This window comes from Halichoerus grypus, chromosome 8 (assembly GCF_964656455.1).
Source record: "Halichoerus grypus chromosome 8, mHalGry1.hap1.1, whole genome shotgun sequence".
NCBI lineage: Eukaryota > Metazoa > Chordata > Mammalia > Carnivora > Phocidae > Halichoerus > Halichoerus grypus.
The window spans coordinates 79795952-79822954 of record NC_135719.1 but is presented as its reverse complement, the minus strand read 5'-3'; the positions used below and the strand labels follow the sequence as shown (position 1 = coordinate 79822954).

Here is a 27003-nt window from a genome sequence, read left to right as displayed (position 1 = left end):
TGTATATATGGGTATGAAGTCTTTAATTTTGATCATTGGACTTACCTTACTAAATTGCCCCATGCATTGTTTTACCAGGTCTAAATGTGGTCTTTTTATAAGCTAATAGGATATTTTGGTATTGACTTGCTCAGTATTCATGATGTATTTTCAAGACGGATTTTAAACTGACCTCTGATCTGCTTGGAGCATTCTTCTAATGTCTGTCTGGCGGTTGGTGGTATCTGTAGGCATAAGCAACCATATCATTAGGAAAGAACATTTATTTTCTAATGTTTCTAATCCAGTATAACAAGAAATGGTAATAAAGGAGCATTAATTTCCCATAACCATTCTTACTACTGGTTAAACACTGGAGTGTGCATAAGGGTCTCTTGAGCCATATTTTAACTGTCCATTTTGCTTTGAAAGCTTTGTGTACATACACCTTTGCCGAATTGGGATTTTTCATCTTTATTATATATACAGAACTAAGTGCCTTGAGAAGACAGATTCTTTTTCAAAGCTTCTTAGAGCTAAAGGGAAAAAGGTATAGTAAGAAAGATTGAGGGAAGGAAGGAACTAAATGCATAGTTTTAGCAAAAAAAAAATCCAGTTCTGCCTGAATACATATGATAAAGCTAACTTGATACCACCAAGTTTGCAAATAAATGAATTATTTCTCACATCACCTGGAGAGGGCAAGTAGGACCATGTAGTTTTATAATTTCTTTTTATATGAAAGTAATAATTGGGTTGTGTTTTTTCATCTATGTTCTTTTAAAGCATAATTTGTGAAATGTGCAATGAAACTGTAATCCCATTCCAGCTGATATTAGATGTACAATTTGTGACTATTGAACCAGTCTCTACTACTAACTCATATGCCAATTAAATCTCCATATATAGGTAGACCATTTAATCAAATCATTCATTCGTTTATTCATCATTTATCATGTGATAGTCTCTATGGAGAACAAACCAGATATGGTCGGTGTTCTCATACAGCTCACTGTCTGATTGGGGAGAGAGAAAATAATTCAAATTGTGTTAAGTGCCAGAAAAGAAAGAGCACAAGGAGACATAAGGGGAGGGGGAAGAAACACCTACTTTGGATAATTAGGGAAGACTTCTCTGAAAATTGAATTATGAATAGGAGCAAGGCCATGAACCCCTGTAAATAATATCACTGGCATGGGAAACAGCATATATGAAGGCCCTGAGACAGGCTGAGGAACTGAAAAGACAGTGCAGTTGATGAACAAAAGAGAGTGAATGGCCCAAAATGAGATCAGAAATTTAGGCGAGCAGTGCGTACAGACCTTTTAAGCAGTTTGGCTTTAGTTTTGTTTTTATTCTAAGTGCAAAGAAAAATCATTACATTGTTTAAAACAGGTCAAAGACATAGTCCATTGTTCACTTTTAAAAGATCACCTAGACATTGGAGAATGGATTGAAGAGAGTAAGCATGAAAGTCTGATGAGGAGTACGGAAGGAAATATCATGGCTTAGAGTAGAGTGGTTTCACCTGGATAGAATGGATAGATTAGAATTGACAGGGCTTGGTGTGATGGCTTATATAGACAGGTTTGTGGTCTGAGCAAATGGTTTGAGGTGGGATCATTTATTCAAGTATGGAAGATGGTAGAAGTAGCCGATTTGGGGAAAATCAAGAATTTAGTTTAGACCATGTTAACCTTAAAATTCCTTAACATATCTCTAGCAAGCACAGATACACAAATCTGGGTTTTTCAGGCTGCAATTAAAATTTGGATTTTATCAGCATGTAATAGTTATGAAAACCTTAATAATGATAAAGTCATCTGGGGGGAAGGACTTTCTATACATTCTAATAGTTCTGTATTTTCTTAAGAAAGTTGTTCCTATAATAGAATGTATGTGAGCCCAGAACCAGGGCTAAGAATTCTCCCAAATTCAGAGGTCCAGGTGAAGCAGAAGGAACTGTGTGCCAGAGTGGCAGGAGAAAGATTAGGAAGCAGATATGTCACAAAAAGCAAGAGAGGGAGAGAAGTGTCTTAAGAAGGAAGAGTTTTTTCCTTAAAGTTTCTTTAAGACCTTTCTTTAGAGCCTTGGGTTATTTATTTTCAGATACCACCCAAAGTTGGATACCACTGATTTAGAAGAAAAAGAACCAGTGAAGGTGATCAAGAATTGGCCAAAACCAAAATAAAGGGGGAAGGGCTACTGACGAGAGTATAGTGTCTCAGAAAAGCCAAGGGAAGAGAGTGCTTAAAGGAGAGAACTAGGAATTGTGGAATACTTTGTAGAGGTAAAGTGAGATGAGGACAGAAATGTTTCATTATATTTGGCAATTTGGAGATTAATGACGTTGACAATAGTAGTTTAGTTGTGTGAAGGAAGTGGAAGGAAGAGTGGAGTGCATGGACAGTGGAGGTGATGACATGAGGATGCCTTGTGGTTAAAACTGTTGGGAAAGTTTAGGTATGAAGCAGAACAGAAAAATAGTTGCAGGCAGATGAAGAGTAAAGGAGGTCTTTTTAAGATGTGAAATAGTAGAGTACATCTGTGTGTTTATGGGAATGATCCAGAAGAGGGATCCCTAAGAAGGTGAGAAGGGATGGTATATCCAGAGCATATACGGAGAGAATGGCCTCTGGTAGGAGACACTTGCTCTGGTAATAGGTGAGAAGATGGGTGTAGGTTCAGTTAAGTTTTTAGGATTTGATACTGTGAAAATGGGGAACTCCTTCTGAAGGCGTCTTTTTAAAAAATTTTTTTGAAGTAATGTCATCAGGTAAAGGTGGGGTGGAAGGTTAGGTTTACTGGGCAGTGATCTTTTGGTCTTATTGTTTGTTTCATAACTCCTCTAGGATGAAGAACCCTTCAATCCAGACTATGTAGAGGTGGATAGGATATTGGATGAGTCTCACAGTATTGACAAAGACAATGGGGAGGTGAGTTGGGGCATGGAAGAACATTAAAGGTCTCAGAGGTTTCTGCTGGTCTGCTTGCCCATCCTTTATTATTCAGATATGGCTGAAAAATCCCTTGGACAAAAAGGTATTTTTGAGTTTTTCTGAGGGCTCCTTAGGATGATATTGGGAAGATAAGGGAATAGGGAGAGAGGCTAAAAGGAAAGCTTCTCATAAAGTCAAACATCCGAGAGTTGTATTTATAAGTACCAGGAGCTATATTTACAAGTACTCCTTCACCTTGATCTTGTTTTCTCTTAGATTTTATATGGGAGACCCCTGACATCCAGTTAAGGGTGATAGAAGGGGAGAAGAATAGGGATATGTCACAAATCTCCATATTTATAAATATAAAAATGCCTGCACAGACTAATAGCTTTCTCCATGTTGTTGAGAGTTATTTTTTGAACTTACCATCAATTGAATGCATTTTCGTTTATCATTAAAACCAATCTACTGCATTTGAATCTGTACTTTTAAACAGACTATGGGAGGGATGCCTGGGTGGCTCAGTCGGTTAAGCGTCTGCCTTCAGGTCAGGTCATGATCCCAGGGTCCTGGGATTAAGCCCCGTATCGGGCTCCCTGCTCAGCGGGAAGCGTGCTTCTCCCTCTGCCTGCCGCTCCTCCTGCTTGTGCTCTCGCTCTCTCTCGCTCTCTCTTTGACAAATAAATAAAATCTTTAAGAAAAGAAAACAGACTATGGGATCACATTCCCACGGATTCACATTCAGTGGGTCTCTGGGTGGGACCCAGAGATTTGTATTTTTAAGTTGGTTCTCCAAGGGATTGTCAAACATTGCTTGATTTGGGAATCACTGCACTAAAGCTCTGTTAGCAGATTTTACATGTTCTAAAACACCTGGTGATAGAGTTTCATAAATCACTTTTATTATTTTCCATATAAGAGTTGTAAAGATCCAAGACAACAGTGAATTCAACATTGTCTCTTTCAAATTTATTTCAAACTTACTTAGACTGTGAACCACCATTCCCTTAGAGCTCATCGCTTTCTTTTCACTTAAAGTAGCAGTTCTTGGTAGGGCCACATTTCATCAAGTTTTTATCACATCTGACAGTTACTGCTTACCCAATGACCAGTACAGAACAACAGAACCTTGTTAAAATGTCAGTGCTGGGTGGTGAGCTAGGCTCACTCACAAGTTAAGTGACATGTTTCCATACATCACCCTTACAGGACCTAAGAATCAAGTCTTCCCTCTGTAAAATTCTATGTTTATTTTATAAGCCTTTAGGGTCGCTCAGAACCTTAGACGTCCAGGGCCTGTTACAGTTCAGTGTCTTCAAATCCTGACAAGCATGCCTCAGATTATATATATTCTGCTTTTATAGGTTGGGGTGGGAGTTATTGTTTATTGTTCATTAGCGGGAGGTGAGTGGGGAATGGACTAGTTATTAGAATGGACATGTTAGCTACTATTAAATTCTTTTTTTTTTTTTAAGATTTTATTTATTTATTCATGAGAGACAGAGAGAGAGACAGAGGCAGAGGGAGAAGCCGGCTCCCCGCGGAGCAGGGAGCCCGATGCGGGACTCGATCCCAGGACCCTGGGATCATGACCTGAGCCGAAGGCAGACGCTTAACCGACTGAGCCACCCAGGCGTCCCTACTATTAAATTCTTATCATTTCCAGGATCTCAGCCTTCTCAGCCTTAAACATCTTATGCTCTCTACCAACATACTTATTACTCTTCCAAAAGTAATTGATCTTTGGACTGTGTTGGAAATGGCAAGACAGACGAAAATGTTTTAGTTTCCTGGTACCATAACTTGTGCTCCCAATATTGGATAACAACATTCTGTGTACCCATTTTTCCCCCTTCCCAAGATAAGTTTAATTTGTCATCGTTTTACATGACCTAATAGTGGAAATTAGTATTATAAATAATAAAGTCATTGGAAAAGCTAAGTTATGATACTGGAAATGTGTGACCTGGACAAATGGCTTTATGTAGAAAATGACCTGAGTCACTATAATAAAGAAAATAGGAAAAGAGCAACTAGATTAGTTCTAGGGATTCCGTGATCTGTGATTCTGTCGAGGTGTTTATATCTTCAGACTTCTTGCTGGCTGTTTTAAGGGGTATTCTATGAATTGATAATAGAGATTCTTGTTGATGACACTAGGCCCCATCTAATCCTTCTTTTTTCATGTAAACCAAAAATAGAAATGCAGTCAGGGCAGTGATCAATTTGAGTAGTGAGAACAGGAGCCATTTTACCCTAGATCACTGCCTGTCCCTTTGCAGCAGAACACCTACATACAGCACAGTCTTGTAGTTGGAGCTTCAGCATTTGCCCCTCCTCTCTTCTCTCTTGTTACCTGTCTTCAGTGACGCCTCTCCTAATTATCTCCTAGCTCACAAGGAAATCTCTTTTCTACCATATGACTGCTCTTTGAAGTAGCATCTGCACTCAGAGCTACAGAAGCTCAGAAGCCCAGTTGATTTCAGCCCTGCTTTGCTCTAATGGGTTTAATCTGGTGCTCACTTAGAATAAGTAGCCTGGCTTCCACTCTTCCACTGTATTAAATTTGGTGCCAGGATAATAGTATGGAGCAGAGCCCTACCTTTTAGTTTCAGCCTAATTCATTCTCTAATATAGGAATAGAATTATTTTATTTTATTTTTTGCGTTTGCTTCGTTGATGAGCATAATGTTTCAGTGCTTAGTGTTCTAGAAACGACTGGGTATAACTTTGCCTCTTAGAACAGATTCTGATAAATTGCCTGGAAAAATGATCAAAGCCATGAATAGTACAGTGCCTCAGCAGGTGAGCCTATGGTTGGTGTTCCTAGCCTGACTTTGTTTTTTTTTTTTTTAAAGATTTTATTTATTTATTTGACAGAGAGACACAGCGAGAGAGGGAACACAAGCAGGGGGAGAGGGAGAGGGAGAAGCAGGCTTCCCGCAGAGCAGGGAGCCTGATGCGGGGCTCCATCCCAGGACCCTGGGATAGTGACCTGAGCCGAAGGCAGAAGCTTAACGACTGAGCCACCCAGGCATCCCGACTTTTTCTTTTTTTTAAGCACTTTTTAGGTATTAACACTTTGTGATCTGATTCTGTAGTCAAATTCTTACCCTTTTAACCACAGCAGAGAACACAGAATCAGTTTATTAAGGCATTAGCTTTTTCTCTCCTAGCCTGTAATTTACTACCTGGTGAAATGGTGCTCTCTGCCCTATGAGGATAGTACGTGGGAGCTAAAAGAGGATGTTGACGAGGGCAAGATTCGAGAATTTAAACGGATCCAGTCAAGGCACCCAGAACTGAAAAGGGTGGTAAGTACATTTGCATTTAGAATGTAAAGCCCATGTAGGCAGTAATATAATTTTTTATTTATAGAAGTTTATGTTGTTGTTTTAGCTTTTTATTATGGAAATTTTCAAACATATACAAAAATAATAGTATAATGTACCAATTCCCAGATTATTTTAAAGCAAATCACAGATTCCTTTATTTCATCTGTAAATATTTCAGTGTTTATGTCTAAAGGTAAATAATACCACTTTTACACCTGAGAAAGTTTAACCATTTCTAAATATCAACAAATCACCAATTACTATATATATTTCCCTGATTGCCTTCTAAGTTTTGTTAAATTGTTTGGATTGGATTTTGAATAAAGGTCTATATATTGCTGTCAGTTAATGTGTCTCAAATATCTCTTAATTTTAGTTTCCCCCTCCTTGACAATTTTTCTTGAAGAAATCAGGTGGTTTGTTCTCTGGGGTTTTCTATAGTCTGAAGTTTACCAGTTGCATCCCCCTTGGAAACTTCTAACGTGTTCTTTGTTCCTTATATTTTTTCATAAATGGTTAGATATAGAACAGTGCTGTCCACTGGAACTTTTTAGCACTGTGCTTAATATAGTAGCCACTAGCTACATTTCACATGCTCAGTAATCACATGTGGCTAGTGGCCGATAGGAAACATTATTATCATAGACAGTTCCATTAGATACCACTCTTCTAAAGGTTTGATCAAATGGGGAAGGGAGACCACTAGATCTGCTTCATAGGTGATTCTATCAGGTTGTCTTTTTTGATATTATTAGTCATTTATGATCATTGCCTTGGCCTGTTCTTTAAGGATTTCAAAATGATGTTCTTTTAATTGTATCATGTTTTCATTTATTGGCCAGAATCTACTATAAAAAGAAATATGATTCATCTACTATTTGGTTACTCTGAGACACAGATGGTATAGGAAAGGAGGATAAATGCTTTGTTTTCTTTCTTTATTTCCCAGTTTTCAAAATAATGAAGTAGTTCTCTAGCATCCTCCAAAAGTGACCAGTGGGTTTTTCCTCTTTTGGTTTTCGTCTTTTTTTTAAAAGCTTTTAAAACTTTATTTTAGTTTTAACTTTATTATGAACTCATGAATTTGAATATATTTTAAATGTTTTTAATCCATGTTTTTGAATCGATTTTAGGTACTAGAACTACCTAGTAAGTTTTCCTAATTTTGTTAGTGTCTTCACCCCATTTATTCAAATTTTCTCTTCTGTAGACTCGTCCACAGGCAAGTGCCTGGAAGAAGTTGGAGCTGTCACATGAGTATAAAAACAGAAACCAGTTACGGGAATATCAGTTGGAAGGGGTCAACTGGCTGCTCTTTAATTGGTATAACAGGTACAGAAAAGAGTAGGCCCATGAAATGTAGGCTTGGTCTGGAGTTATTTTTATTTGTTTTTTGTTGAAATAGTTCCTTTTTATGTACTTTTTAAAAAGATGGTATCTTTTGACATGCTTTTCTTTTTCCATGATGAATCTTCAGGCAAAACTGTATCCTGGCTGATGAGATGGGACTGGGCAAAACTATCCAGTCCATTGCCTTCTTGCAGGAGGTATATAATGTGGGCATCCATGGCCCCTTCCTGGTCATTGCCCCACTGTCCACAATTACCAATTGGGAGCGAGAATTCAATACATGGACAGAAATGAACACTATTGTATACCATGGCAGTCTGGCCAGCCGTCAGATGATTCAGCAATATGAAATGTACTGCAAGGATTCACGGGTGAGTTGTAGATCATGGGAATGTAATGGTTTAGAGAGAGTAGGCCAAGGTACCTGGTATTTTAGAGGCTTTTATGTGAATAAAAGACTTCTGTTGAGATTTTCTGAGGTGATTTATGGTATTTTGTCTAGATTGCACAGGGAATTTTTTTCTTTATGTTTTGCTCTTCTTATCCAGTGGAATTTTGATCCAGTGGAAGTTCTATTTGTGAATATATGCGTTTTAAATAGAATTTTATCAGCATTGATGTGTTTTCATCAAGAAAGTATTGAGGTGGTAAACTTAAGCCACTTCCTTTTTTTTTCAAGTCTACTAAAATTTTCATCAAGAGTAGTTCGTTTGTTCTATACAAATTATTCATCCTTTCTTAGTCACATTTTGCTGCTTTTAATTTTGTTAAACTGATTCAATTCTCCTGTCTGTTTTTAGACAGTAACGGATATTACCTGTTTCACTTTCAGTTTTGTCTTGTATATTTCAACAGTGCCCAACATTTGTGGATATTAGTGTTAACTACCAAAAGATCTAGGTCTAAGAATCATGACTTAATGGTCAAAAGTGTCCAGCTTCATTGAGTGATGTCTGTCATTTACCCAAGAAACTGAATATCTTGAAGAGACATTGTATCTTACATTCTGTGATTTGGCACTATTTATCAGGAAAATACACAGCAGCAGAGATTGGTGGTGGTGCTGTTTGTATTTCCTACTGAGCCTGCCTGAATATAGAAAAGAGAATGTGTAATGCAGAAGAGGTCCCCATTTAGGTACATATTAGGTCTTTTCTTAACTTTATTGCCTTCATGCTTAGGGGCGCCTCATCCCAGGCGCATACAAGTTTGATGCCCTGATCACCACTTTTGAGATGATTTTGTCAGACTGTCCTGAGCTTCGTGAGATTGAATGGCGTTGTGTCATCATTGATGAGGCCCATCGGCTAAAGAACCGTAATTGCAAGCTGCTTGATAGCCTCAAGCACATGGACCTGGTGAGTTCCTCACATTGACTTATGGGCAGAAACACCTGGAATTAAAATAACCCTAATTCCCCGTGGAATTAATATAACTAAGAAAAAAAAAATCAGGATCTTAGTATTGGGTGGTGGGTATGGCCTATGGGAATGGACACCTGAAAGTCATATAAAAGTCCTATAAATTTTAGAATTGGAAGGTAGTTGTGTGTTAGTGGTTCTTAACTAGGTGGAGAGGTGGGATACTGTATTAGTCACCTAGTGCTACATAACAAATACCCTAAAACTTAGTGGCTTAAAATAACTTATTTTTTTAGGATTCTCTAGTTCAGCAACTTGGGCTGGGCACAGCTAGGCCATCCCTTTGGTGGTCTTGCCTGTAGTCAGTAATGTGGCTGCAGCTGGCAATTGGTGGGCTCCTGGGTCATCTTCCACATGACCTGTCATCCCCCAGTAGGCCAGACTTTGCTTCTTGACATGGTAGAATCAGGGCAGTATCCAGAGAGGGCAAAGGCAGAAGTTGCAAGGCCTTTGAGGTATAGGCTCTGAAACTCACACAATATCACTTCTGCTACATTCTCTTTGTCAGAGCAAGCCACAAGGCAAGCCCAGATTCAAGGGGTGAACCTTGATAGGAGGAACTACAAAGAATTAATGGCCATATTTAATCCAGCACAGGTACATTCCCTAGAGGGGGACATATTAGGATATCTGTGGGGAGTTGAGTGTGGAAAGGCATATGTAATTGCAGAAAAAACTGTATTTTTGAGTATTTCTTTATTTGCTTGTAATCTTAATATTTAAATTCTTGTTAAATAATATCAAGGTTTTTTTTGTTCTTTTTTTTGTTTTATTTTGTTTTTAATGTTTTGTGTTTATCAGAAGAGGGAGCAAGTGAAAGAAAAGTTAAGATAGTAATCTGGTCCATTCCCATAATTTTATAGATAACGAAATTAAAGCTAAAGTTATATATTTAAGAGAAAACCCCAGAAGTCCTTTGTGTTTTTGAGTTTTACCATTTTTTTGTTTTCTCCATTTCTAGGAACACAAAGTGCTACTCACAGGAACGCCATTGCAAAATACCGTGGAGGAACTGTTCAGCTTGCTTCATTTCTTGGAACCTTCACAGTTTCCTTCAGAATCAGAGTTCCTCAAGGATTTTGGGGATCTTAAGACAGAGGAACAGGTAGGAAGTCTATCTGGGCAAGAAAGGTAAAGTTTGTACTAGGTACACATCTATTACCATAGGCAGCAAGGATCTCTCTGAACTCCTTATAATCTGGTGCCTACATCATTTGTGGCATTGTACAAAATCCACATTTTTCAGATAATGAAAAGCCCTCATTGTATTTCTTCATGTTTCCATGTAATGTGAGAATATTTGTCCTCATAGTTTTTATTTCTTTTTCTCTCCTGTATCGGACACAGGTTCAAAAGCTACAGGCCATTCTCAAGCCAATGATGCTAAGAAGACTCAAAGAGGATGTTGAAAAAAACCTGGCACCCAAACAGGAAACTATCATTGAAGTAGAGTTGACCAACATCCAGAAGAAATATTACCGGGCTATTTTGGAGAAGAATTTCTCCTTCCTGTCCAAGGGGGCAGGTCATACGAACATGCCTAATCTACTCAATACGATGATGGAGTTGCGCAAATGCTGCAACCACCCGTACCTCATCAATGGTGAGAGAGTTCCTGGACAATACCTGCATTTCTGTATCACCTGTGTTTACTTGCTAATAATATTCCTCAGGAACAGCGGGTATGTTGACTGATCCAGCCTAGTTTTGGGAGGGAAGGGGATTCTTCTTTTAAAACAAAATTTTTTTTTTTTTTAAGATTTATTTATTTTTGAGAGAGAGCGCACCTGTGCGGGGACAGAGGGAGAGGGAGAGTAGCAGACTCCCTGCTGAGTGAAGAGCCTGAATTGCGGCTCAGTCTTACGACCCTGAGGTCATGACCAGAGCCAAAATCAAGAGTTGGACACTTAACTGACTGAGCCACCCAAGCACCCTTTATTATTTATCTATCTATCTATCTATTTATTTAAGACTTTATTCATTTGAGAGAGAGAGAGAGCGAGCATGAGGGGTGGGGTGGGGAGGGCAGGGGGAGAGGGAGAAGCAGACTCCCTGCTGAGCAGGGAACCTGATGCAGGGCTCGATCCTAGGACCCCGTGATCATGACCTGAGCCAAAGGCAGACTTACCCGACTGAGCCACCCAGGCACCCTCAGGCATCCCTCTTCTAAAACAGTTCTTATGTGGAATGTCTTTCTCTAGTTGTTTCCCCTTGATCCTGCATAATCTTCAAAATTATATGGGATTTGCTGTGCAGAATTTCATGAACAAGAACTCAAGTCATTCTGTTCTCTGGATAAATGTCCTCATCGCTACTCCATTTTTTAGTTTCTGTTTTGGATGCCAGTAGGGTGGTATTAGTTGTTTGCATGTACTGTTCTAGTCCTCATTGTTACAGGTGTTTGTCTGAATACAATCTTAAGTCTGACTTATTTGCAGTATTTTGTATAACATAGTTGAAGATGATTTAGGATTTTTTGGTGCTGAAATTCTCTGTGAAAAGAATGTTTATCTCAAGTCAGATTACTTTTCTTTGCTTCCTTATCTTAGCTAAGTAAACTACAGCTTTAGTATGTTTCTCCGGATCTCACCATCAAGTTTGGTTTTTCTTTTGGCAGGTGCAGAAGAAAAAATCCTAACAGAATTTCGAGAAGCTTGCCATATTATACCTCATGACTTCCACTTGCAGGCCATGGTTCGTTCAGCTGGCAAATTGGTTCTTATTGACAAGTTACTTCCAAAACTTAAAGCTGGTGGTCATAAGGTTCTGATCTTCTCCCAGATGGTACGCTGCCTAGATATCCTAGAGGATTATCTAATCCAGAGGAGGTAAGAAAAGAGTCATCCCTTGCCTTGTGTTTACTGTAGCTTCATAAAACTGCAAAGAGTAGGAGGGTCTGTGTTTAATGAAAGTTGGCCAGGACTGGGATAAAAGAAGTATTTAAGATTCTTACTCTCAACTTTCTGATAAGGTTTTTGGTCAGCTAGAGATACGGAATTACTGGTATTGATCCTAATCTGCTTTTTTGGTTTCTTTTTCTGCTTCACCAATTAATTTTTTTTCTGTAACTGCCATACAGGTACCTATATGAGCGTATTGATGGGCGAGTCAGAGGTAACCTTCGGCAGGCAGCTATTGACCGCTTCAGCAAGCCTGACTCAGACCGCTTTGTCTTCTTGCTCTGTACCCGGGCTGGTGGACTTGGTATTAATCTCACAGCTGCTGATACCTGCATCATCTTTGATTCAGACTGGAATCCACAAAATGACCTGCAGGTAGAGGAAATCATTGTCTTGGGGGCTAACTACCTAACCTAAGAGGTTTTTCAACAGGATCAGGATCTCTTAGAAAGACACATCCTTCAAAGAGTATGGAACTGTTTACTTAGTTTAAGTATGTCTCCATGTAAGGGTGGCAAACTCTGTAAAGGGCCAGAGAGTAAATGTTTTAGACTTTGGGGACCATACAGTCTCTGTTGTAACTATTCATCTCTGCTCTTGTAGTCCAAAAGCAGCTGTAGACAATATATAAATGAATGGGTGGGGTTGCATTTCAGTAAAACTTTATAGAAACAGGTGGTTTTGCAGACCATGGTTTGCTGACCCCTGGTGTACTTGGTGGGACAATAATTTCATCTTAAAATTGACTTTTGGTTTTGAGTTGATCTCATGGCTGCTTTATAGATGTGAATTGGTATTTTGAATCCCATCTCCCTCCCCCACCCCACCCCCATTTTATGTCCTCTTTGCCCTTTCTTTCCATTTCTTTTAAACCAGGCCCAGGCACGGTGTCATCGAATTGGGCAGAGCAAAGCTGTGAAGGTGTACCGTCTCATCACTCGTAATTCTTATGAGAGAGAGATGTTTGATAAGGCTAGCCTCAAGTTGGGATTGGATAAGGCTGTGCTTCAGTCCATGAGTGGTCGGGATGGCAACATTACCGGAGTGAGTCCTCTTAGTCTATAGATATATTTATAGCAGGTCATAGTGTTAGAGGGAGACAAAGCTATTTTTTGCACAGGAATCTGACCACCTTGTTTGGATTTCTTAAAAAGAGTTCTTAAAACATAATGAACTAAGTTATTATGATATGGTTAGATAATATTCTCTTCTTGGTTTTTTCATTTTATTATTGGATTTTGCAGATCCAACAGTTCTCCAAGAAGGAGATTGAAGATCTTTTACGAAAAGGGGCATATGCAGCCATAATGGAAGAAGATGATGAGGGCTCCAAATTTTGTGAAGAAGACATTGACCAGATCTTGTTAAGACGAACCACAACCATCACCATCGAGTCTGAAGGAAAGGGTTCGACCTTTGCCAAGGTATGTTCTGTCTGTGCCAAATGCTAAGGAAACAGAGGTAGAGACTGGAATCTTCTAGAATTTAAATATATTTTTTAAATATAGTTACTAGTTTCCCATTGCTCAAAAAAGTGTTGTAGTCAACTTTACTTTGTTCTTTGTTCTCACTAGGCAAGCTTTGTTGCTTCTGAAAATAGGACTGATATTTCTCTGGATGACCCCAACTTTTGGCAGAAGTGGGCCAAAAAGGCTGACCTGGACATGGATCTGCTTAATAGCAAGGTAAGCTTCCTTTTCTTTTAGGGAGGAAGTATTACAGAAGACACATTACTTTCAGGAGCCTTAGTAGCTGCTCTGATTCTTTGATGCTGACCTTGGTTTATGATGGTATATTGTATATAAGAGCCATTGTAAAAACTTTCTGCATGGGAAGCCCCAGAAAACTACTTAGATACCTACCACTTAACTTTACTTCTGAGTCCCTATAGGTTATTTTGCATGTCCTAAAAAAAATCTCTTTATCTACAAATGTTATATCCAAGGCTATTTCAATCCATAATTGTCTTAATTCCTTTCCCATGGCCTTGTCATGAAGAGAGTTACTCTTCTACTTCTGTTCTCTGTTAGAATAACTTGGTGATTGACACACCTAGAGTACGAAAACAGACCCGCCACTTCAGCACTCTGAAAGATGATGACCTAGTGGAATTCTCTGATTTGGAAAGTGAAGATGATGAGCGGCCACGCTCTCGCCGACATGACCGACATCATACCTATGGGCGCACTGACTGCTTTCGGGTGGAAAAGCACCTCTTGGTATATGGGTAAGAACCCACCTTGCCATTAGAGGTAGTGTATTTCCATCCTGATGGACACTCTGTTTGCCCTTCAAATTGGAGGCTGTGACCAAAGAGGGGATAATGGGAAAAAACTTTATTTATTCTCTTACCATGTTTTCTCCAGATGTTTTTGTCTCCTACCTTTTGGGAGTCCCCAGGAAAATATTAACACAATTTTCTGTTTTTCTAGTTGGGGACGGTGGCGAGATATCTTGTCTCATGGACGCTTCAAGCGACGTATGACTGAACGAGATGTGGAGACAATTTGCCGGGCCATCCTTGTATACTGTCTTCTGCACTATCGTGGGGATGAAAATATCAAAGGCTTCATTTGGGACTTGATTAGCCCTGCTGAAAATGGCAAGACAAAAGAATTGCAGAATCATTCAGGTAATTATCAACTCTTTACTTTTCATATTTCTGTAGGTTATCTAATCTTTTTCAGGTCCAAGGGTTTTTCTCAATCCAAGTCTTCAATGTCTCCCCTTTCCCAGGTCTGTCTATCCCTGTGCCCCGTGGACGAAAGGGGAAAAAAGTAAAGTCACAAAGCACTTTTGATATCCATAAGGCAGATTGGATCCGGAAATATAATCCTGATACTCTGTTCCAAGATGAGAGTTATAAGAAGCATTTAAAACATCAGTGTAACAAGTAAGGATGGAAATTAGCAACGACTAAAGCATTTTCCACCTCAAAGTTTCTGCATTATTACTGAGCCAGCTCTTCTTCCCTCCCTTTTAGGGTGCTATTGCGGGTACGAATGCTGTATTATCTGAGGCAGGAGGTTATTGGAGACCAGGCAGAGAAGGTGTTAGGGGGTGCCATTGCCAGGTACAGTTATGCTATATTTTTCTTTATGTATTTCTCTTTATACCCTGCCTTATTCCAGAAAAGATTGGTTTACTTATTTCATTCTGTGTTATCTTTGGGATAACTGATAATTAAGATCTGTATATCAGGTTTTTGATCCTATGCTTGATACCAGTGGAAGGAAATAGGCAGATCCATGAGCATTTAAATTAATGGATAAAAGAAGATACGTATAATAATCTTTCCAAGGATTGTCATTTTAATTCCCTTCATTGCTGTGCTGTTTCTGCTCTCTTACACCTTTAGTGAGATTGACATATGGTTCCCAGTAGTGGATCAGCTGGAGGTTCCAACAACATGGTGGGACAGTGAGGCTGACAAGTCCCTGCTCATTGGAGTCTTTAAGCATGGTGGGTACCTTTCCTTAGTTTATTCCTTTCCTATTGTTGACTTACTTCCACAGATAGAACATGTAGCAGAATGCTCATGGCCAATAACTGAGTTCTCTGATTGAACTTCAATAAAATTATGTTTGAATAGGAAACTAGTTCTTAAATATCCAGAGCAAAGCAATTAGTTCCTATAAATAGATGTTCAAAAAGGCCAGATGGATAGTTAAATCCCAAGGTGGGGAGTCTCCCATCTGTTCTCTAATCCATGTTATCAGTCTATATGTTTTGCATCTCAGTTAAGGTTCCATGAATCCGGGGAGGTAATATATGCCCAGTCCTATTAATAATAACCATGCTTAATTTGTGTGAAAATGTTCTACTTATGTAGCATCCCATATGTCTAAATATTCAACAGTCATTCTGATGGAAGTATGAGCTACAGTGAAATAAAAATAAAGTACAAAAAGTGAGAGTACTCCCTTTTCAGTCTAGCCTAATAACAAATCCTAGGTATTAAAAGCAGTGAGTGCTAACTAACTTCCAGCCCAGTGACATAATGAACTAGAATATCATTTCTTTTTTAAAATACTTTTCTGTTTATTTCTATAAAATATAAATAATGGCACTTAAACCACATGTTTTCAAGAACTTTGATGGATAAGAAAAACTGTGAACGTTTTCTAGTCTTAAATTTACTTTTGGGACAAGGAGGTTTAGAAGAGTCCAAACACCCTGAATTATGTTCATTCACTCATTCATTCATTCTCTATTCATCAGATACTCAGTGCCTCTTTGTTTGCAGGTGTTTCTTTCTTCTTTTTTTTTTTAAGACTTATTTATTTGAGAGAGAGAATGTGAGTGAGAGAGGACACACAAGCCAGTGAGGGAGGGGGAGAGGCAGAGAGAGAAGAAGACTTCCCGCTGAGCAAGGAGTCCAATGTGGGGCTCGATCCCAGGACCCTGGGATCATGACCTGAGCCGAAGGCAGACGCTTAACGACTGAGCCACCCAGGCACCCCTAGGTCACACATTTGCAAATGAAGGATAAGAAACCCCTGCAAGGGGTGCCTGGGTGGCTCAGTCGTTAAGCGTCTGCCTTCGGCTCAGGTCATGATCCCAGGGTCCTGGGATCAAGCCCCGCGTCTGGCTCCCTGCTCCGCGGGAAGCCTGCTTCTCCCTCTCCCACTCCCCCTGCTTGTGTTCCTTCTCTTGCTGTGTCTCTGTCAAATAAATAAATAAAATCTTAAAAAAAAAGGGGGGGGCGCCTGGGTGGCTCAGTCATTAAGTGTCTGCCTTGGGCTCGGGTCATGGTCCCGGGGTCTTGGGATCGAGCCCTGCATCGGGCTCCTCGCTCCGCAGGAGGCCTGCTTCTCCCTCTCCCACTCCGCCTGCTTGTGTTCCCTCTCTCGCTGTCTCTCTCTCTCTGTTAAATAAATAAATAAAAATCTTAAAAAAAAAAAAGAAATGTTCAAAGGAAAAAAAAAATGTATGACCTAGGGGCACCTGGGTGGCTCAGTTGGTTAAACGTCTGCCTTAGACTCAGGTCGTGATCCTGAGGTCCTGGGATCGAGTTCCGCATCAGGTTCCCTGCTCAGCCGGGAGCCTGCTTCTCCTTCTGCCTGTCACTCTCTGTCTCTAATGAAGAAATAAATAAAATCTTCAAAAAAAAAAAATTTGTGACCCAGCCCTAATTATTTTACTTTTTTCCCCATCTCTGTCGTGAGAATGATAATAGAAAAATTACCAGTTAAATGGCTATGTAGATCTGTCACCATTCTATAAATATTCTGATCAAATTCCTATCTTTCGGGGTGCCTGGGTGGCTCAGATGGTTAAGCATCTGCCTTCGGCTCAGGTCATGAGCTCCAGGTCCTGAGATCGATACCTACACCGGGCTCCCTGCTCAGCAGGGAGTCTGCTTCTCCCTCTTCCTCTGCCTCTCCCCACTGCCCCTGCTCTCTGTCTTGCTCTCTATCTCTCTGTCTCCAGTGAATTAAAAAAAAAAAATCTTATCTTTCATAACTAGTGACTAAAATTACTCTTTGTAATTGCTATAGAACTATTCAACACAGTAATATAACCCAACAGCTGTCCAAGTTAATATTTTGCATTTTGAGTAAGTAGCTCATATATTTCAATTATTCCAGCACACTTTAGGCAAAGTTAATCTTTTCTTTGGTTTATGGTCCTTTTTCTTCTAGGCTATGAGAAATATAATACTATGAGGGCAGACCCAGCCTTATGCTTCCTGGAAAAGGCTGGGCGACCAGATGACAAAGCCATTGCAGCAGAACATCGAGTGTTGGATAATTTCTCTGACATAGTAGAAGGGTAAGCATTGGTGTTTAGTTCTCTTGAAGTTCTGAGTGTACCCCTTGAAAGGCTCTTAGTTGCTTTTGCAATGTGGTAACATAATTCTGGCCTTGACTGAACCCATTGGTATTCTTAATGGTGGTTATACTCATTAATGATAAATTCTTAACAAAGAGTGGGACCAGCAGAAAGGACTCTATAAACTAGGCTAAAACCACACATTTGCCATAAGATGCAACCAAGGGTGAAAATGAATGTTACTCTCAAATGGCTTATTTGACGTGCTCGCTTTGGCAGCACATATACCAAATGGCTTATTTGATGTTCAGTTCAGTTTTTTGGTTTTTTTTTGTTATTTTGTTTGTTTGTTTTTTTGCAGTGCTTTTCTGTGCATCCACAGTAGCTGAAAGGACAACTGAACTGGTTGTGTTTTTTTTTTTTTTTTTTAATGTTTTATTTATTTATTCATGAGAGTGAGAGAGAGAGAGAGAGAGAGAGACAGGCAGAGGCAGAGGGAGAAGCAGGCTCCCCGCCTACCAGGGAGCCCGATGCGGGACTCGATCCCAGGACCCCAGGATCATGACCTGAGCCGAAGGCAGACGCTTAACCATCTGAGCCATCCTGGTGCCCCTGAACTGGTTGTCTTGAAAGATAATATCCATGCAGCTCTCCTATGTCACTTATGTGGTAGAGCCTCAGGAGATTTTAGCCCTGGTTTATCATCTCCCAGTGGTGGCTGACACATACAGGCATATACTCTGTCTGGATACATGTCTCGATGATGAGTTGCCATGCTAATACTGAGTCACCAGGTAGGGCAGTGTTGCCCTAATTTGGGTGCCAGTGAGTTTAACAAAACTTCTCACATGGAGACCTGAGGGGCATGTGAAATATTTGGCTTAATTCATGAATACCCATGCACTCTGCAATTGAGAGATTTCTCTTTGATGATCACAACCTTAGTTTGCTTAGTGCAGGACCCTCAAAGGAAATTGGATTGGTTATTCATCACAAATCATTTATTATGTCACCCTTCTACACAATAGAGCAAAGTAAAACAAGCAAACATGGACTATTTAAATGTAACAATTAAATAGGAAAGAGGAGAAGAATGGGTAATCAATGAAAAGGGCTATCAAGAGAAAGGAAGTATCCTGGCCAAAGTATTTCATTTCAGATTCAAGCAATTTAGAATGGCACTTTGTCAGTTTTTTCCCATTCTTCATCCTGTTGGATGCTCTACCTAATCTTACTTGGAGCTTAGCACCTGGCCTGCCATCCCTTTGAGCATGAAGGAAAACCACGGTTCCATGCAAGATTGTATGTTTGGCCAGGTATTCATCCTAAATTCCTCTTAGTGAAAGAAGATACATTCTTTTTTTTTTTTTTTTTTTTTCATGCCTTTGGATAATTTTAGGGTTGACTTTGATAAGGATTGTGAAGATCCTGAATATAAACCACTCCAGGGTCCCCCGAAGGACCAAGATGATGAGGTGAGGAATTCTCATTTGAGAGTAGCTTTGCTCTACTATGACTAAATAGTTAAGTATTCTCCCATTCCCTGGATTCTGAAGTATACTGATTAATTTATAATATAAAACAGAAAGTAACTACTATTTGATACTATAAAGTATTAATGGAAAAGATTGTTAACACCAGCTGGGGGAGACCAGGGATGACTTTGTGGAGGAGGTGGGACCAAGCTGGATATTGAAATATATTATATTATTTGCTAAATTCATGAGTCCCTTTATTTTCAAGCCATTAATAGCAACTGATTTTTTTCAGGTTCTACTTTCTTACTCCTTTAGTTGGTTGCTTCCATTTTTTTTTGTGAGGGTTCATTAGAAATTTTTCTTGATCCCTTTGGTGCCATAGAAGGACACACATAAGAAATTGATTTCAGAATGCCAACTTCCCCCCCCTTTCCCTCCCCCCTCCATCCTATGGGGTGGATCTCCTTCTCTAGGGTGATCCCTTGATGATGATGGATGAGGAGATCTCAGTGATTGATGGAGATGAAGGTAAACTTCTAGGTCAACTAGTATAATTTTGTGTGGGGTGGTGGGTTGGGGAATTACTAACTGAATTCTGTCCTGTCCTGGGATTTCTAAGAGCTTTGCTTTTGGGTGGGTTGAAATACTGGTGTTATCTTTACTACCTTTCCTGTACTTCCTATTTATTCTGCTTTGCTTCCCACAGCCCAGGTAACCCAGCAGCCAGGCCATCTCTTCTGGCCTCCAGGCTCTGCTCTGACAGCTAGGCTTCGGCGCCTAGTAACAGCTTATCAGCGCAGCTACAAGAGAGAACAGATGAAGATAGAGGCTGCAGAACGAGGGGACCGGAGACGGCGGCGTTGTGAGGCAGCCTTCAAGCTAAAAGAAATTGCGCGGCGGGAGAAACAGCAACGGTAAAGTGTGGCTGGGAATTTGGGCTGAGGTGTAAGCTTGCCTTCAGCTATGGGCTATGGGTCCTATATTGAAAAGCATCTCAGGAAGGATTTATTTGGAATTCCCTACAGAGGGACCATTTTTTTTGCCTTTGGTTGTTACTCCTCTGTGACAAAAAACCTCGCTTGTGTGCATTATCACAGCTTCTAGGAAGGTGGCCATTATCATTGAGTTATTTGCCCACATATTTTTTCCCTTAGCTAGCTGGCTATTCTTAAATTCTTACCTGTTATAGAGTACCTCTTAACTACCTCTTTTGCTGTCTTCTGGGCTGTTTTTTGTTTTGTTTTGTTTTTTTGTCCCTATTTTCAATTTTTTGTTTATTCAGGTATTCTAAGCCACACTAAGAAGTAACCAGTTTCCCTGTGTTTTTCTGATCACTGCTGCCTGATTCCTTTTCCCTTTAGATGGACAAGGCGTGAACAAACTGATTTCTATCGAGTGGTGTCTACCTTTGGTGTGGAGTATGACCCTGATACCATGCAGTTCCATTGGGATCGCTTCCGTACTTTTGCCCGACTGGACAAAAAAACAGACGAAAGCCTTACCAAGTACTTCCATGGCTTTGTGGCCATGTGTCGCCAAGTGTGCCGCCTTCCCCCAGCAGCTGGAGATGGTAAGCAAGGCTGGAGAGTCTTGGGTGAGTGGGGATGGATGGCAACAGAAACTAATGTGGTTCGTTTCTCCTCCCACCCCTATGTCTTGCAGAGCCCCCGGACCCTAATCTGTTCATTGAGCCCATCACTGAGGAGAGGGCCTCACGGACTCTCTACCGTATTGAATTGCTTCGGCGCTTACGGGAACAAGTTTTATGCCATCCCCTTCTGGAAGATCGGCTGGCATTATGTCAGCCTCCAGGTCCTGAATTGCCCAAATGGTGGGAGCCTGTTCGGCATGATGGGGAGCTTCTACGAGGGGCAGCCCGCCATGGGGTGAGCCAAACAGACTGCAACATCATGCAGGACCCAGACTTCTCTTTTCTGGCTGCCCGTATGAATTATATGCAGAACCATCAGGCAGGAGCACCAGCTCCATCCTTGTCACGCTGCTCTACGCCACTGCTACACCAGCAGTATACCTCGCGCACTGCCTCGCCACTGCCCCTGCGCCCAGATGCTCCTGTTGAAAAGCCACCTGAGGAGACAGCTGCCCAGGTCCCCAGTCTGGAGAGTCTGACTTTAAAACTAGAGCATGAGGTGGTGGCCAGGAGCCGACCAACCCCACAAGACTATGAGATGCGAGTAGCCCCCTCTGATACTACCCCTCTGGTTTCCCGGAATGTTCCACCAGTCAAACTGGAGGATGAGGATGATTCAGACTCTGAACTGGACTTGAGCAAGCTGTCACCATCATCCTCTTCTTCCTCATCCTCATCCAGCTCCAGCTCCAGCACTGATGAGAGTGAGGACGAGAAGGAAGAAAAGCTAAGTGAGTGCATGTGACAGGCTTTTGGCCCTTTTCCCTATTTCCAGCTCCGGCCCCCCCCCCCCCCCAGCTCTTTCCCTTCTTTTCTAAATGCATCCTCTGGGAGAGATTTGGATTTCGATTTGATAGAACACCGAAAGAGATCTGTTATTCTTTGGGCCTTTATTTAAAGCCCATGTAATTCCATTTATATATAACTTTATTCTTCCATCTTTGCTCACATTCTGTATGATCTCTAGCTGCTGACCGGTCCCGCTCAAAGCTCTACGATGAAGAGAGTCTTCTGTCCCTCACTATGTCCCAAGATGGATTCCCAAATGAAGATGGAGAACAAATGACCCCTGAGCTTCTGCTGCTACAAGAAAGACAAAGAGCTTCTGAGTGGCCCAAGGTAACAGCCTCATGCCTGGACATACAGTCTAGAAATATACTGTAACAAAAACCGGGAACAAGGGACAGATGGTTCTGGTTTTCTTTAATTGTATTTAGTACTATACATTTTTTCATGAAACTCTTCCCAGTTGACTTAGGGATCTGATACTATTATCTCCCTCCTTCTGCCTTATGATTTTTACACATCCTGCTAATGATGGCCCTGTTGTTTGTCACAGAATCACATAGCTGGTACTCAGGCCCTAAAACCAGTATTGATTTCTTTTCCCCCCACTCAGGATCGTGTCCTTATAAACCGTATTGACCTCGTCTGCCAGGCTGTACTCTCAGGGAAGTGGCCTTCTAGCCGCCGGAGCCAGGAAATGGTAACAGGAATTTTGGGGCCAGGCAACCACTTGCTAGACAGTCCCTCATTGACTCCAGGAGAATATGGTGACTCTCCAGTCCCCACACCACGAAGTAGCAGCGCAGCTTCCATGGCGGAGGAGGAAGTGTCCGCGGTCACCACAGCAGCAGCTCAGTTCACGAAACTTCGCAGAGGCATGGATGAAAAGGAGTTTACAGTTCAGATCAAAGATGTAAGCTCAGCATTTAGGCACTGGGAAGTGGGGAAGGAGACCGGAATTTTGCTAACTACTTCACTAAGGGGATATTAAACTTGTTTGGTTAGCTAACTTTAAAAAATGAGAAGGGAGTTGGGGGGCCTGGCTGGCTCAGTCAGTAGAGCATGCAGCTCTTGATCTCGGGGTTTGTAAGTTTGAGCCCCACGTTGGGTGTAGAGATGACTTGAAATCTTTTAAAAATAAATAAGTAAAAATAAAAAGGAGAGAGGAGAAAAATTAAAGTTCACAAAGCTCCATTGAGGAAAAGTCATTGCAGTAAAGGAAGGGATCTTGTATCTCCTAAGGACCAGATTAAAAGAACCCATATGTTTTGAAAGAAATATAATTGATACAAGGCTTCTTTTGGGTGGCTTGTTTCTAGATCCTAGAAACCTGGTTTTTAAAGATTGAAATCAAATTGTGGGAAAGCTAGTAAAATAACGCCTAAGTATTGTGGGCCTTATTAAGTTAAAAATAAGAAGTCATTCTTAGTGAAATTAAATCAGTGTTATTTATTTTATAGATGGGAAATTTTATTTTTCCTGATCATCTTCCCTATTGAAATCCTATTAGCTGGTCCTTAAGTACTCAAGAAGAAAATTTTCTTTTTCTTTCTTTCTTTTTCCTTTTTTTTTTAAAGTAGCCTCCACACCAGCATGGAGCCCAACACGGGACTTGATCTCACAACCCTGAGATCAAGACCTGATCTGAGATCAAGAGTCAGGTACTTAACTGACTGAGCCACCTAGGCACCCCAAGAAAAATTTCTTAAACTAGTATGTGATAGGAATTACCAGGATTTTGCCCCTGTGATGAGTTGCCATGCTAATATTGAGACACCAGGTATGGGGTGTTTTTGAGATAAATTCTTCTCTTATGTCTACCTGAGGGGCACTAGGTCAAGAAACGAAATCTTTCTATGGAAAAAGTATATAAGTTTAGATACATTTCTAATTTCTACTGTTTAGTCAGATGGCCTTCCTTCTCATCATTGAGCCAGAGGATGACCCTTACCCTAAGATCCCCAAAGCTTAATATTTACTTTAAAAACATGTGCCATATGACATCTTGGGTGGGTGGGTTGTCTTCTTAGGAGGAAGGATTGAAGTTAACATTCCAGAAGCACAAGTTGATGGCTAATGGAGTAATGGGAGATGGACATCCTCTGTTTCATAAGAAGAAGGGAAACAGAAAGAAGCTAGTCGAGGTGAGTGGGAGAGAGTTTTCGACATGATGATTAGGTTTTTTTATTCTCACTAATTGATGAAGGCAGTTGGGATTAAGGGACTAGAAGATACTAGAATTATTTTATGGTTACCATTGGCTCTGCTCCCCCTCCCTCCCTGCCCCAAAGAAGAGTATGTGCTCATGGGGGTGGATTCTGGGTTTGCAGCTGGAGGTGGAGTGCATGGAAGAGCCTAATCACCTTGATGTGGACCTGGAGACCCGGATCCCTGTCATCAATAAGGTGGATGGTACTTTGCTGGTGGGTGAGGATGCCCCTCGCCGGGCTGAACTGGAGATGTGGTTACAGGGTCATCCAGAGTTCGCTGTCGATCCCCGATTTCTAGCGGTGAGTGGCAGTTCCATCCAGCAAGATTTAAAGTCGTTCCCTTGGTATTTAAGCTGCGTGAGAGGGAGGAAGCATGCCATAGTATGTCATTTTTTTCTGTATCTGCCGAATACCATAATACCCAGTCTTCCTAACTCACAGAGTTGTTTGAGGATCAAAATAAAATAATGTTAAAGCACTTACTAAACTAAATAGTAGGCAAATATTTATTATTGATTATATAACTACCTAATTTTGGGGGGGAGAGATCTGCTAATGGCAGGTTTCCACTAGGACTAATCCTTAATTTATCCATGCAATAAGAATTTGTTGTCAAACTAGACATTAGTACCTTAATAATTACTCCAAAGAGATTTTTATTCCTCTAGGATAACTAATAGTTTTCTATTTCAGTATATGGAGGATCGCAGAAAACAGAAGTGGCAGAGATGTAAAAAAAATAATAAGGCAGAATTGAACTGTTTGGGAATGGAACCAGTACAGACGGCTAACTCTAGGAATGGTAAAAAGGTGAGTGAGACTGAGGCATTACCACTCTGTTCCCACATTAGATGTGACTGGAGAAATAATTCGTGTTCTGTTACTTCCTTTTTTCCAGTGTATGAAAAAATATATCTTCAGTCCACCAATCAGGAAACTAGGGTAATTTTATTGATATTTTTACAGTCCTTGGCATCATCATCTGTAGAGGAGCATAAAATTCTAAAAGTAACTTGAGCACTTTAAGCATATTAAAACATAAGGATTAGTAAGATGTGTTGGAACAGTCAAGGCTTTCTGTTCTTCTGACTGACTAAGGGATTTTGGCAAATCCTTTAACCTTTTCAGTTTGAACATCCTGAAAAGTTGAGGGTATAGGAGCAGATAATCTCTTAAAAGTTTTATGATCCTGTACATTTTAGAAGTGACGTCGGGCCTACCAAGGACAATAGTCATAGCGTTTCCCAACATGGAGGAAGTTGAGAATTGCTGATAATAACACCAGTAATGGAAAAAGGACAGGAAAACATGTTTTATAGTTAATAATAACAACTTTGGTTATTCCATTATGGGCCATTTGGTAGATGAGGTACCCATAATTCTTTGCAATAAAATCTGACTGTAAAAGTTTCTCTTTGCTATGTTTGCCTTACTTTGGTCAATAGTTGTCTTTTTTTTAAACATATTAAATCATGGTTTGGTAAGCAGTCATTTAAAATGATTAGCACTTGTCTAATCATCCCCCATTGGATCTTTTATATACATCTTTACACATATATGTTATTTATATCTAAAACCACATGGTGTGTCTTTTAACAACATTAATTTCCAAATGAATAATATGCATCTTCTGCATTTAACAAATTGAGATTGTTACTTTACACGTTATAGTTATTTGTGAGGTGCATTTTTGAGGCTTATTATTTTTACATTGGTGAAAGTGGTTTCATATAAATATTGTTACCATAGAAGAATATTTTAACTTTTCCTCAAAGCCTCCATGGGACCAAGAGTATAATAAGCAGAGTGGTTGATATGGGAGGCTGATGGTTGGAAGGCTGGTACCTTCTCTGTTGTGAATTTCACATTATAGAGCAGCCTATAAAAAAGGCTTTTCCTCCAGTATTACCTATTTTTCCCTCAAGTATTTTGCTACGTCTTTATACTCAGTTGATAAATCTAAGAAAGGAAAGATCCTAGGGAGTCACAGAAAATCATAATATGACTAATACAGAATTCTTTTTTTTTTTTTAGAATTTATTTGAGAGAGAGGGAGTGTGTGAGCTGGGGGAGGATCAGAGGGGGAAAGCATCTCAAGCAGACTCCGTGCTAAGCTCAGAGCCTATTGCAGGGCTCAATCACCTGACCTGAGCCAAAACCGAGAGTTGGATACTTAACTCACTGCACCACCGCCCCAGTACAGAATTCTTAATGCAGACAGAATTAATGGTGTACTATTACTGGTACCTGCAGGAGTTTAGGTGCTTTTATTGTTATATTTTAAAAGTCTATACAAATACAGTGTATTGAGATGTTTAGTTTTCCAAATCAGAAAGGTATATTCCCATATCAGGTGTTAGGCTTAGACTGGTAAGTAGAGTCCAGAGACACAGATACCAAATGTCTGAATTTAATGCCAGTATACCCAGTATTATACTTATGTCTAGCAAAGCAGAGGCACTAGAAGTAATAAGTTCCAGCTTCAGTGTACTTAGTCAAAATTTACAGTCAGAATATCCAGGGGTGCCTGGGAGGCTCAGTTGGTTAAGTGTATGACTCTTGATTTCAGCTCAGGTCATGATCTCAGGGTCATGAGATTGAGCCCTGTGTTGGGCTCACACTGGGTGTGGAGCCTGCTTGAGATTCTCTTTCTCTCCCTCTGCCCCTCGCCCACTTGGATTCTCTCTCTCTCTAAAAAATAAAAATAAAATAATTTATGGACAGAACATCTAGAAGAAGCAACTTAAAATTCAGCAGATACGTTTTTTATCAATGTGAAAAACACTTTATTAAGTTTCGTGAGGAGCTACCCACAATCTTTTTGTTGTTCTAGACATCCAGAAAGAAGTCTTAACCTGACCTGTCTTTAGTTTACCACACTCTGCTGTGCTAATGAGTAATAGTTTCGTAAATGTCAATATAGTTGTGCTGTACTTCACATGGTAAGATCATGTGAACAACCTGCCATCAGGAAAGTATACTGTGCAAATACTGATTCATTCACTGGCTTACTCAGTCTCCTTGTTAACAAGGGTAAGCATCTGTGAAATGGCTGGATAGAGTAAAGGTACAATGCAGTCATGGAAAAAAGCAAAACTCTGGTTCACATAAGTGTCAGTATCAATGTCTCCATTTTAGCTTTAGCACTGGAATGCTTCTAGCAGCTATATCCAGCA

At 40.3% G+C, this 27003-nt stretch overlaps 1 protein-coding gene and 2 non-coding genes across 8 annotated transcripts in view; all 3 read left to right on the top strand.

Annotated features, from left to right (window-relative positions):
• The window catches only part of CHD8 (chromodomain helicase DNA binding protein 8), a 61725-nt gene that overhangs the window by 33584 nt on the left and 1138 nt on the right, over positions 1–27003 (top strand). For 4 of the 6 annotated variants that reach the window (XM_078053447.1, XM_078053443.1, XM_078053444.1 and 1 more), the window contains exons 10-37: positions 2832–2915; positions 6098–6235; positions 7467–7588; positions 7734–7977; positions 8788–8964; positions 9989–10132; positions 10375–10630; positions 11645–11855; positions 12107–12302; positions 12804–12971; positions 13172–13351; positions 13502–13612; positions 13958–14154; positions 14360–14559; positions 14640–14820; positions 14911–15000; positions 15286–15389; positions 17573–17702; positions 19102–19177; positions 19654–19708; positions 19887–20094; positions 20542–20750; positions 20843–21562; positions 21799–21950; positions 22231–22530; positions 23648–23761; positions 23948–24127; positions 24521–24637. In XM_078053447.1, the coding sequence (XP_077909573.1) occupies positions 2832–2915; positions 6098–6235; positions 7467–7588; positions 7734–7977; positions 8788–8964; positions 9989–10132; positions 10375–10630; positions 11645–11855; positions 12107–12302; positions 12804–12971; positions 13172–13351; positions 13502–13612; positions 13958–14154; positions 14360–14559; positions 14640–14820; positions 14911–15000; positions 15286–15389; positions 17573–17702; positions 19102–19177; positions 19654–19708; positions 19887–20094; positions 20542–20750; positions 20843–21562; positions 21799–21950; positions 22231–22530; positions 23648–23761; positions 23948–24127; positions 24521–24637 (5064 nt within the window). The remainder of the gene's footprint in view (positions 1–2831; positions 2916–6097; positions 6236–7466; positions 7589–7733; positions 7978–8787; positions 8965–9988; positions 10133–10374; positions 10631–11644; positions 11856–12106; positions 12303–12803; positions 12972–13171; positions 13352–13501; positions 13613–13957; positions 14155–14359; positions 14560–14639; positions 14821–14910; positions 15001–15285; positions 15390–17572; positions 17703–19101; positions 19178–19653; positions 19709–19886; positions 20095–20541; positions 20751–20842; positions 21563–21798; positions 21951–22230; positions 22531–23647; positions 23762–23947; positions 24128–24520; positions 24638–27003) is intronic. The other 2 variants (XM_078053445.1, XM_078053446.1) reach the window with 2 other exon arrangements.
• Positions 18458–18567, top strand: LOC118551914 (small nucleolar RNA U6-53/MBII-28). The gene has a single exon (XR_004925299.1). It is a non-coding gene; the product is annotated as a small nucleolar RNA U6-53/MBII-28 (small nucleolar RNA).
• LOC118551915 (small nucleolar RNA U6-53/MBII-28) lies at positions 23359–23447 on the top strand. The gene has a single exon (XR_004925300.1). It is a non-coding gene; the product is annotated as a small nucleolar RNA U6-53/MBII-28 (small nucleolar RNA).